This window comes from Hypanus sabinus, chromosome 8 (genome assembly GCF_030144855.1).
Source record: "Hypanus sabinus isolate sHypSab1 chromosome 8, sHypSab1.hap1, whole genome shotgun sequence".
NCBI lineage: Eukaryota > Metazoa > Chordata > Chondrichthyes > Myliobatiformes > Dasyatidae > Hypanus > Hypanus sabinus.
Window position 1 is genome coordinate 54,007,899 of NC_082713.1, and position 13,136 is coordinate 54,021,034.

Consider the following 13,136-nt stretch of genomic DNA (forward strand, 5'->3'; position numbering starts at 1 on the left):
GCAACAGGTGATCAGTAAGGTTTCAGAGAGGATCAGTGATGTATTTAGTTCTGCAAAGAACAAAGAAGGATTTCAGGAAACGAATTATCAGAGCTAAAATTACATATGACGACGAGCAGGATCAATCAGGCAAGCAGACTGTATTTCATTCTGGGAGTCACTAAGCATAGGTCACTCTGTGCAACTTGGTTGCAATATGAACAATGGTTCTTCTTTTACATCAAAAATAAAATTTAAAACATTTACTTCCCATAACTGAGAAACATTTTGACCATACAATTATTCTGCAACAATTTGCTGTTCATATCGCTTCAAAGCTTTGATTGATTTGTTTTTATTTACTGTTTCTGTGATAGCCCTCTCCTGGTTAATATGCTAATTTGAAGAGCACTTCTGTCTTATTGGCTTTGAAAACTTTTAGGGATGTGGGAATGTTAGAACAATGGCATCACATAATGTTGTCCTGTTAAGTGAGTATCTTACCAGTCTCACACGGTTTCAATATCATGCAATGATTGTTGAATAATCACAACTATCCGAAGTATTATTTCAACATTTTTTTTGTGCAACCATTTTTACATGAATAGAGAATCACTAGTTATACAACTCGCCAGACCATGCCACCAATTTCCGCACCTAACTCTCATCATGACAACTTCTCAAGTACCACTACAGCTACCAACCCATTTGGAGCTCCTGGATATAAATGTTGGGGAGGAAAGCAAGTTGAATCACGGTGCACTGATTAGGAAGGAAAGCACTTCCGAGTATTGGCACTTAGTTGATAGTTCAAACCTGCTTCTGCCTGCTGCTGTGTCTCAGGACTAGATGCAAATGGAAATTTCTGTTTGAATGGGGATATCTGCATTACTGTCTACATAAAAACACATGAGTGTTACCTTGTTAAGCTGTTGACTGTTAATAGAACATGCTATGTTTGGTTAGAATAACCCACAAACAGAACAAAAGATGGGGGTAAATGTGTATAATACTAATCTGGCAAACACTGCCTTGTATATGTGGCCTCCATTTTCATAAGCAACAATCATTTTGCCCTTATTCCCTCAGTAATTTTATTTCTGCCAAGTATTGTCATTCCATTATTTGAACTCAATGCAAATCATAAAACAACTGATGACTAGTGTTTGTAACACCCAAAGGAGCGGCTGTTGAAGTTTCTAGTATACTATATCAGAGTCATCAAGACATCTGAATTGCTACTTTGATACCCTAGTAATATTGGCAAACTTTAAAGCTCCTCCTGAAGAAGATGACACAACTATGTCCCAACTATTTTGCAAGCCTTAAACTCCTTAACAAATCTATCATTTTGATACAGCTGCATCCTTAATATTGGATATTATGCATTATCTGCTCATAGAACAGCTCGTGATAAATCAATGCACTTTTAAATCAAGTTAATTTAATCAAATTTTGCTTCTTCAAAGTTTGCTCTTTTTTATTCAGGGTGAAGAACCAATGGGTGATAGTCAAGATCCAGGAAATGTTCTAGACTGAGGCTCCTCAACATTTTGTGTACAGCCAAGCAGATGAATCATTCAGAAATTCTGACAGGTTGGCGAATGGTTATCATGCTATGTTTCATCACAGTAGTAATCTTATGCTTACTGTTAATCTTGTCAATCCCAGCATGCAAATTTAATGTGTAAATTCCTATTCTCTGTTCACTGCTACAAGCAACAGAATAACTCCTTAGCCAGGTTATTGCTTATTTTCATTGCAAAACACCATCTGATAAATATGCCACTGCCATTTTCATTAATTTCTTTGCTAGATAACAGAGTACAGCTGGAATGAAACCAAAATGAACAGCAGACGATGCTGCACTTAGACAAGCTGAAACGTCAACAGCAGCCCTTGACTCATAGCCATTGTGACTCCATGTGGGGCTGGAAACTTATATGCTACTTCGAAATAGCCAAAGAACCCGTTCACATAGCCGCTCAACCAAGGCGCCCAGATTTCTGTTAAAAAATATAAAGAAGCATTATCAGAACCAGCTTTAATACCATAGGTATTTGTCATGAAGTCTGTTGTTTTGCAGCAGTAAGTACATTGCAATAATAATAATAAAAATAACTATCAATTACAAAAAGAAATATATACTAAATTAATTAAATCAGTACTGCAGAAAGAGAGCCAAAAAAAAAAGAAAGTGGGTCCATTGTCCACTCAGAAATCTGATGACGGAGGGGAAGAAGCTGTTCCTAAAATGTTGAGAGTGTGTCTTCATGTTCCTGTACCACCTCCTTGCTGGTAGCAGGGAGACGAGGGTCTTAATGATGGATGCCACTTTTTGAGACATCATCTTTTGAAGATGTCCTCAATGCTGGGGAGGCTAGTGCCCATGAGGGAACTAGTCGAGATTGCAGCTTTCTGCAGCTTTTTCTGATCCTGTGCAGAGACTCCTCCATACTTGATGGTGATGCAACCAGTTAGAATGCTCTTCACAGTAGTTCTACAGGAGTGTTTGGTGACACACCAAGTCTCCTCAAACTCCTATTGAAACATTGCTGCTGTCCTGCCGTCTTTGTATCAACACATTGGGCCCAGGATAGATCTTCAGAGAAGTTGACACCTGGAAAATTGAAACTGCTCTCCCTTTTCACTGCAGATTCCTCAATGATGACAAGTGTGTGTTACCTAGATTTCCTCTTCTAAAATCCACAATCAATTCCTTGATCTTACTGATGCTGAATGCAAGGTTGTTGTTCTGACCCCACTTGATCTGCTGATCTATCTCACACCTGTATGGTTCCTCATCACCATTTGAAATTCTGCCAAAAATCCACGTGTCATTTGCAAATTTATAGATGTCCATTGGGCTGTGCCTAGCCACATAGTCGAGAATATAGAGGGAGAAGAGTGCTGGGCTAAGCATGCATCATTAAGGTACTCCAGCATTGATTGTCAGCGAGGAGGAGATGTTATTTCAGAACTGCACAGACTGTGGTCTCCAAATGAGGAAGTCAAGGAACCAGCTGCAGGGGAAGGTACACAGGCCAGGTTTTGGAGCTTGTTAATTAGAACTGAGGGCATGATGGTGTTGAACACTGAGCTGTGATTAAGGAACAGCAGCCTGATGTAGGTATTGCTATTGTCCAGGTGATCCAAGGCCGAGTGGAGAGCCAGTGAGATTGCATTTGCTGTAGACCTATTGTGGTGATTGGCAAATTGCACTGGGTCTAAGTCCTTACTTAGGCACGAGTTGAGTCTGGGCAGGACCAGCCTCTCAAAGTACTTCAACACAGTAGAACTGGGCAATAGTTGTTGAGGCAGCTCACTCTGCTCTTCCTGGGCCCTGGTATGACTGTCACCCTTTTGAGACAGGTGTAAACTCCGACTGCAGCAGTGAAAGATTAAAGCTATACTTGAATACTCCCACCAAATGGTTGGCACAGGTCTTCATTGTCCTAACAGGGCCTGACACCTTGCAAGGGTTCACCCTGTTGAAAGATGTTCTGATGCCAGCCTCCAAGACAGATCACAGGGTCACCAAATGCTGCAGGGATTCACACAGGTGTAGTTTTATTCTCCTTTTCAAAGCACACATATATGACATTGAATTCATCTGGGAATGAAGCACACAGCCATTCATGATGCTAGGTTTTGCCTTGTAGGAAGTAATGGCCTGCAAACCCAGGCAGAGCTGGTGTGCATCTGATTCCATCTCTAACTTCAATTGGAATTGTTCATTGCTTTTAAAATAGTCTTCCATAGGTCCATAAGTTCCAGACTTCTTGTATAGTTCTGGATCACCAGTCTTGAATGCCCTTTGCAGACTAAGAATCTCCTAGTTCATCCACGGCTTTAAATTTGGGTATGCCATATGCTTGCTGGTAAACAGCTTTCAATACAGCAAAAACGTATTGGTGCAATAGTCAATCCACAAGGTAGTAAACTGGGAGCCAGAATGCTTCTTTCTTAAACGATTATTTTATTTTAGTGATACAGTGCAGAGTAGGCCCTTCTGGCCCTTCAAACTACACCATCCCAGCAACCCCACAGCCCTGATTAACCCTAACCCAGTCACGGAACAATTTACAATGACCAATTGACCATATCTGGTACGTCTTTGGTCTGTGGAAGGAAACCGGAGCACACAGGGAAAATCCACACATTCCACGGGGAATCCTTACAGGAGGGTGCTGGAATTGAACTCCAAACTCTGGAATACTCCAGGCTGTAATAGGGTCATGCTAACCACTATATTACCATGGGTGCTACCGTGGGGCTATCAGTGATAAAGAACAACTTATTTTTATGTTCACATCAAATCCCATACGGCATTGTCATATAGATGACACCTTGATACAGCTAGAAAGAATTTTGATGAAATGAGCTCACCTACATTAATTGCAGTGATTGTTATCTTGTGAAATTCATGAACACCAAGCAAAAATGGAAAGTTCTAATAAAATTATACATTTTTTTTAGTTCAGTGGACAACTTCTACTGACATTTAACCTCTGACCTTAGAACTTCCACTGGGGTGTTCCAGTGAAAGAATAGAGAACTTCCAAAGAAACAATAGAAATAGTAAAGATATGCACACCCATGACATTTCTCCAACGTTTCTAGCAACCACCTACCTCATCGGTCTGCAAATCTACGATTCCTCTGGAGACTGGAGGCCCGGAGGTGGCCTGTCCTGGGTTGAAGGACAGTGATTGTAAGTAGGTGTGAGTGAGGAAAGCCACTTGTTTGTTGTTGCTGTTGTTGCTTCTGTTTCTCTGTTGAACACGTAGGCCACATTGGTGCCAGAATGTGTGCAACACATGCAGACTGCCCGCTTGTTTTGGTTGTTAACACAAGTGCATTTCTCTGTATGTTTCAATGTATATGTTGTAAATAAATTAATCTGAATCTCAATCTCAATCTTGGAACATTGGCTGGCTTTACATCAGGTGTAACCGTATTTACCATTTACTTTCATAGAAAAGGGGACCGGCATGGTCTTGATTTTCTGTTATTCATTTCCACATTACCCGTTTACACTGAATTTGACCAATCTTGTTTGAGACAATGTTATCAGTGAAAATCAACAAACATGATCATGAAGAGAAAAGTTCCAGAATTTTGAGGAATTGGAAGCAAAGTAATGATGTTTCTCCAGGGTATGTGATCTTGGGATTTGGAACATGATTGCCTTGCATGTATGTTTTGTGCTTTATCCACCAAAGACTTTACCAGAAGCAAAGTGGACTAGGGATGGTGCAAGGTACAAACTGGCAGCAAAAATGTGGTTGAATTCAACTGTCTAATGATTGGAAGTCAGAGTACCAGACCAGACAGCATTGGAACTTTTGAGTCTGGATGCAAGAGATACATGGATATGGATTCCATAGCAGAGCTTCAAAAGAAAATGGGCCTGATTTAGTCATACCTCTGAAAAATGGTTGGATATCCACCTTTGGATTTCCAGATACTGCACACAGGAACCGGGAACAGCTCTGTCAGTCTGACAGATCGATAACAACACAAGACAAGTTATTTTTGCTAGGGAGCAACCATAATCAACCACTCATGTAACCTCTGCAAATCTTTAGTCAAAGTTAGTACAGAATATGGAGAAAATTTATGAAAATGCTTCCCAATAATATTAGATGTTCTGCCATCTTTGGCTCTTGAGAACCAAAGCACCAAGTCTGCAGAATCTGACTCAGTTATCTGCAGGCTCGTATATTTACAACCCCGCCTCATCGTAAGTAGTTATCCTCAACAGTAAAAGTAGCTGGTAGCTGTCCAGGGCTCACTACGGTTTTAATAAAACATCCTCGCAAAAAAAGGTAGTAGACATTGTGGTCATTATATCGCAGAATAATATCCTGATTTGTATCAGAAAGAGCATGGACAGTAGAAAATTCTGGTGGAAGTGTGAAGCTATCATCAATGCCATTTATTTTGAATGCTTTTGTGACTTTTGATATTCAACTCATACTTATAAACTTCTTCCAAAGCATGTTTGTTTCAGAAGTCCTCAAAGCCTCTGTTCAACTACTGTTAAGTATTTCGAGCATGCTCCAGCTTAGGTCAATTGTGAATGGAATTTCCTGCTGCCAAAAATTTACCCATTAAAATCACAGTTTCATCAAAGCAAAATTAACGGTGCCCTGTCAATATTTGCCTGTAAAATTACTCCAGTTTACTCACCGAACACCACCTCCCAGGCCACTGCCAGAACGGCTGGGAAAGAAACAAAAAAGAGAAGCGATGGAGTTGATGGCGCTGAGAAAAGCTGACAATAGCCATTGCTTCAGGGGCATCCTTTCGTGTAGCACTGCACAGCGGGGGTGCCAAGTCGTTAGCCTTCTTGTGGTTTACCCTTAAAAAATGCTCCTCACAACAGTTCACAGAATCAGCATCAGTAGGGATGTGTTCAAAGTACTCACGTTTAATTTCTGGCTCGTAGAGTTGCGTTTGTTCAATTGACGTTGAAAAGATTATTTAGAACAATTTCAATGTAATGGAAAACTCTAGATGCTTAGCTTACAACTTTACACCATTGTGTGTGATTACCCCAGCACCAGTCATCAGCAATCCATTCACCGTTTACAGTAGCACATCTATTGAGATAGGTAGATTAGAAATCTCTGTGAAAAGCAGCCATGACCATGATCCCAGAGTATCCTGAGGGTGGGTGTCACTCAAATATGCTGGCTTTTTTCTAGTCCCTGTGGAAGAAAATGGTCTTCAGATCTATTCCTGCTCTCATTTCAAGCTGCGCCCCTATAAAACTACTTATATATTTATTTAGGTTATCATGTTGAGGGAAAACTTGGAGGAGTTCCAGAAAGAAAGTTAGGTGCTAAAGAATGAAAAATCAATCTGCCAATTGAAATTGCAGACCTATAATTTCCACAGTGCAGGAACACTGTGTTAGGTGCATGTACTCAGCACAGTGAGACAGACTGTGCATCTCCTTCCCAATGCACAGGGACTAACCACCCCACTACTGTTGTCCTGCTGTACTTTTCCAGTGTGTTAACCAATGTTCACAGAATAAGAAAGATTAGTTTGACTGGTACACAAGGCACACTCAGATGTAATTACAAATTGAGCAAAGATCAGAAGCCTTGATGCTGAAAACATTCATTATGTAAACAAATTTCCAGGCCACAGCCTCTCATTTTCTCTCATTTGGTTGCACATTACTTCATTAAACGCGTGTTGCTATGGTAACCTGCTACCTCCAAAATGAGATTTGCATTGTAAGGATAACAATCCTAAGCCTTTTGCAGGCCCACTAGTATAAACTAAGGCCTCTAATCAGCACATGAATCAGGGCAGTTAATGTCACATAAATCCTGTGGGTGATTTTCATTTATAAACATTAGTGTCGGGAATGATTTATGTCAAAGATCAACTCAGTGAGAGTGGCAAGCTGTTTCTTGCCATGAAAATGGTAGATCCTGGATTTACTTACCCAGGATTTAAGGTCACTGTCCAGATGGGTCGGATAAACAAAGTAGCTCGCAATTACTTTCACACTGACTATTCCTTTGTATATGGTATAAAGTATTGCTTAAATCCATTCTCTCAAAATAGTGGGTATTAACACTCTTGACCTCACTGGTTGCATCCTTGCTTCAACAGTTTCCATTCTTTCATCACTAGTGGTGACTTACGGAGTGATCTGTCACCAGGGTGAAGGGTCTGCCTGCTCAGAACTGATGATGCCTCCAGATTCCAAAAACTATCCCAAATGAATCATAGTCGATCTGTGCGTGTCTGCACTCATTCCTGAGAGAATACAGGAAAGTGATCAGTTACTCTTGGCCATCATGTGACTTATCATATTACCTGCACTACAACATGACACACACATGCTAATTTAAATTGAAAGTAGTGAATAAATGAACAGGGAGATCTTCACAGTAAGGTTTCCTGACATCACCCTAAGTATGTTACCATTCTTTGACCCACATCCACTTTACCTGCTTTCTCAATACACAACACCTTCATAAGTTTTGGACAGAACTACAAGGAATACTTATGACATTTGCACCTTCCCTCATAGCAACTCTGTGGGTGTATATATTCAAGTGAGGAAGCATAGGTGATGAACGCTGCTCTTTCCTTCTTGGTTGATAGCAACCACCAAACCACACCATAACAACTCTTCACATTACAAACGCGCACATTTGCAGAGTCGGAGAAAACCAATGGCGTTATGATGCAGATGTCAAATGGAAGCCAATCATGTGGAATGTGAAGTGAGGAAGGAGCCATGAGGGAAGACCGTATTATTACAGAAGTAAGCAAGTGGCAACAGAAAGCTTCAGACCAGGCCTTGATGCAAGAAGAGCAACAAGAATGTGTGTGGAGTGACGTGAATGGAAGAGAAAAAGTGACTAAATATGTGATACTTATTCTTCTACCCCATTAAAGCAACTGAAGAACAATAATGCATCAAAATCCTGGCCCAACTGTTTCTGGACATTTATATCTGTTATCTTACCATTCCAAATCCTTCTTTTCATCGTCCTCCACTATCTCTGATAAGATCTCCAGCCACAGAACCCAGTGAAAATTCAGTGTCCCCCCTTCTCCTTTCACTCTAGTCAGAGGACGTCATTCACCTCCCACCCCCACCCAGATGTTCCTTCCTGCATCAATCTCATATCCCGGTTGACTCTTAATATCTAAACATCTATTGACCTCTTGAATATATTCTGTAACTGAGCATCTATGGCAGCCTTGAATGGTGAATCTCAAATATTCATTACTGCTTGATTGAAGAAATTTCTCCTTTACCCTAGCCTGAATGACAGATTCTTATTTTGTCAGTGTTAATCCTAGTTTAGACACTCTGGCAAGGGTAAACATCAGTTTTATATCTACTCTGCTTCCAAAGAGACCACCACTCATTCTTCAAAACCTCAGTGGTATTGGTCCAAGCAACACGCACAACACGCTGGAGGAACTCAGCAGGCCAGGCAGCATCTAGGAAAAGAGTATAGTTGACGTTTCAGGCCAAAACCCTTCAGCAGGGTGTTCGGAGTTCTAGTATCTGCAGATTTTCTCTTGTTTTTAGTTGGGTGTTGGTCCAGTTTTAATCCTCACAGTACACCCATGTCCTAAGTATATCTTTCCATATATAGGTGTCTAGGCTTGTACATAATACATACACAGCCTCACTTGGGCATTTTATAATTGGAACAAGCTGTCTCTTGCACTCATGTTTTCCTACAGTAAAGTGTAACATTATATTCATCTTTCTAATTTCATGCTGAATCTTAAAGTTAAAGTTTGGCGACTTATGTAAGATTCCACCCCCCCCCCCAACCCAGCGGCCCGCTGAACACCACCTTCTTTCTAACTAATGTAACTGTTAAATTTGCTCTACCAAACTTAATTGCATTCCTGCCACATTCTCTCCCATTGACTTAATGCATTTATATCCAACTGAAGTCTCTCAGCAACCTTCTGACATCACATCTTACTACACTGCCTTGTGCCTCCAGCAAACTGTGAACATGAATTTGATTTAAACAAAATACTTTATATAAATATAAATATCAAATTTTGCACTTGCATTTTATTTCACTCTTTTGTAATTTCAGCCTATTTAAGTAAACTATTGGTAACCACATAACACCTGGCTTGGCATCTACACTCAATGGAGTGACTTTGTATGTCTTTCTGCATTAATGATAGGGGCAAATTACTGCTGTTTGGGATCTAGGGTGGATAAGTTTCAATTGGTCTTTTTGAAAACTAAATTTTGGGGACAGAGAAGGGAGCCGGTGGTCAGGTTAGAATTTAGAGACAGTGATGTAGGTGAGTTAGAGGTCAGGCCCCCACTCTGCACTCCATGTTTGAAGTTCAGCTACGTAGATGGGTGAAGCCCAGTGACAAGGATGGGTGACAAAGGATATCCGGCAGTCAGGCTTCCATTCCACCCTCAGAGGCCAGCAGTGTGGGCATCACCGCTCTGCTCCGCTCTCCAATTTGTGCCTGGTAGTACGTGGGACAAAAGGTTTCCAGAGTCCAGGTCTCTGCTCCATGCTCGGAGGACAGGCGACAGAGGCATCCACGAATGCTAAGGCCGTATGAAGTCGGTGGGTCGTGGGATCTACATCCATGTGAGCAGGAGGCGTGAGGAGGCGTCAGTCGGTGCGCCCAGAGTACAAGCCTGGAGTTCAGAGTCCTGTTATCGGTTAGTCTGGGTATCGAAACTGAAGATACAAGTCCAAAGATCGATTGGAGTCTGGAAGTTGAAGCCGAATAGTCAAGAGTCTGGAGAAAAAAGTGCAGCGCAGATAAATTATAAAGTGCAAGATCATAATGAGATACATTATTAGGCCAAAAGTCCATCTTATCAGGCAGAAGGTCTGTTCAAGAGTCTGCTGAGTGAATTTGCTATGAAACTCAACGACCCCCAGGTATTGATTTTGCTGTGTTCCATCTTTGAACATAGAACACTACAGAATAGTGCATGCCCTTTGGCCCACAATCTTATACTGAGCACTTAACCTACCCTTTGCTTTAATACTCCAGGATATCATGTACATTTTTAATCCCGCATCCAATGCAAATAACAAAAGATTTTGTTTGACAGTTAATTAAAATACAGATTTACATGATCAAATTTTAATAGATCCAAGCTATCAAGAAATCAACATCTTTGTACATGTCAATTCCTTTGAATCTTCTGGTTATCTTCTGATGCTGTTTAGTTTGCGGGGGGGGGGGGGTGCAGTTAGGTAGAGAGAATCGGGTGAAAGCAGTAGCCACTGAATAACTGGTGTGTTTTGTAACAGTTGGCGTTTCAAGGCCCACCAAAATGTCTTTTCTTCCACATGAGCTCCAAATAAATCTGACATCCTCTCATAGTTCACCAAATCATAGATCTTCGAATCTTGCTTTCTAAAAATATATTGCTTTTAATGTTCATATCAGTATCATTTAAATATTACTCGTAGACTTATCTAATCTTTCAACATTGTGTCATCTACACCTATCCTTGGCCTTTCACCCAGATTTCATAATACATAATTATAACACTTTACTCCTGTTACAAGTGATAATGTTTAACAATAAAAATAACCTTAAAGAGAACAATGTTTTACTGAAAGCTGAATCTCAGATTATTCTTACACATCCGGAAAGAGAGCTAAATGCATCTTATTGTGAAGCTGTGCCCAATGAGTTCATAGCAAGTACCATTTTACCAGCAGCAGCTGGTAATAAATGAGTTAAAGCACAAGTCCAATGTTCATAATCTGGAAAATTGGGCAATAAACTGCTAACGATAAATAAAATCCCCTGATTGTTCTGCACAATATATACCCTGTGCCATCATGAAACAAGTCTTATCAACGGGTCCTGTTCCGTTGATTAGCAACATAGGAGAGATGGGTGTTGGCTAAGTGTTATTCTTCATGATGATGCTGTTATTGCTGTTGGTCAATCAGGGAACATGAGCTCACCAATAAATTTAAAAGTGACCTCATAATGCACACTTTACTGATTGTCCTGCTATGCGTGCAACAGGCTCTCTCAAACTTCGATTCGTCGGTTACTTTTGCTGTTTTGTGGTTCCATCTGCTTCAAAAATTCAAGATGTGGTAGCAAGTGGTCCAATTTCTGCTGATTCTATGTTCTGCTGTTTGTTTTGAACAATGGATGTTAATCAGTTTGGCGGCATTGTGACGGTGCTATCGCTGCTTATCATCACTTCCAATGGCCTGGTGATAGTGGTGCTGGCCCTGATGATCTCAAAGAACAGATCTGCCAGCTTGTATTTCATCTTAAACCTGGCAATTGCAGACATGCTTGTGGGATTCACCCTCTTTGGAACTGCAGTGATAGTGCTCAGCAGACAGAGCTTTGCCACCAGCAGGACTTTGTGTATATTGCGGATTTCGCTTTTAATGTCCCCATCTTCTGCCTCAATCTTAACAATGGTCTCTGTGGCTTTTGACCGTTTCCTAGCCATAAAAGTACCTTTACGGTACTGCCAACTGATGACGTATAAAATGGTGGCTGGGATCATTGTAGGACTCTGGAGCATGGCACTTCTAATTGGATTCCTTCCAGGAATCATTAAACAGCTGAAACCTAATCAAAATAATAATAATTGCACCCTGTTCTCTGTTGTCCATCCCAACTACATTATAGCTGTGTTTTGTGCTTGCTTTGTTCCTGCTTCATTAGTCTTCATCTACTTCTACAGTGTAATCCTCAGGATAGCATATTCTCACACTCGGCAAATTCTAGAGAGTGAACGAGTAGGCTCTGTCTCCAGCCCAGCTAATCCGCCACGCTGCCACATCCGAGACGTCAAGGCAGTGAGTACCATTGCGATTCTTGTTGGCTGTTTCATGGTTGCATGGGCTCCATTCTTCATTGCAAGTATCGTGCAAGCATGCTGCATCACCTGTGAATTGCATATTCTCATTGAAGACTACCTCTGTCTTCTTGCCCTTTCCAATTCCCTGATGAATCCGTTGATTTATTCCTACTGGCAAAAGGATGTGAGAACGCAAGTTTGTCAGATGTGCTGCTGTGCCAAGTTCAGAATCGCACAAGTTCTTAGCTTCTGTTGTTGGTGGAAAGCAGGCGACATGCAGAATCCTGGTACAGAGAGAGGGGGCGACGATCAAATACGTGGGCCCTGTACTGCAATCAGATTGGCTACTTATCCGACAACAACAAGCACATCTAAAGGTATGTGAATGCACTCGAGTGGAAAGGGAGCAATTTTTTTTATTGGAAGCAGTCAAGTTGTTGTAGATTGCCTTGAGGAGAAATGTAGGTTTCAAGGTAGCAAGGAAAACAAGTACTTTTTAAAGTTAATTTTAAGCCCAATCCTTTGACTGCCTTATTTGGTATTGTTGAGAAAAGAGCTATAATTTTGGAGCCTTCTCATTTGGGGGTACTGGCTTTTATTTCTCTTATGGCTAGGAGGGTGATCTTGCTTAAATGAAAGGAGGATGCCCCCCCCCACACACACACACACACACATGCTCAATGGTTATGTGATGTTATGTCATGTTTAAATTTAGAGAAGATTCTTTGTTCGATTTCTGATTCTAACCAAGATTTTCAAACGCTATGGGGACCCTTTCTGAATTATTTAAAAAATCTTTGAATTGTTATTAAAATAT

At 40.9% G+C, this 13,136-nt stretch overlaps 1 protein-coding gene across 1 annotated transcript; it reads left to right on the forward strand.

The window, feature by feature from the left end:
• Positions 1-10,997: 10,997 nt before the first annotated feature.
• LOC132397743 (glucose-dependent insulinotropic receptor-like) lies at positions 10,998-12,844 on the forward strand. Its single transcript, XM_059976507.1, has one exon. It carries the CDS (start codon positions 11,649-11,651, stop codon positions 12,702-12,704), a length of 1,056 nt encoding a protein of 351 aa, XP_059832490.1. The 5' UTR covers positions 10,998-11,648; the 3' UTR covers positions 12,705-12,844.
• The last annotated feature ends 292 nt before the right edge of the window (positions 12,845-13,136 follow it).

What these genes read in the sequence shown, in the direction of transcription:
- LOC132397743 (XM_059976507.1), top strand. Translation starts at nt 11,649, where the DNA reads ATGGATGTTAATCAGTTTGGCGGCATTGTGACGGTGCTATCGCTGCTT.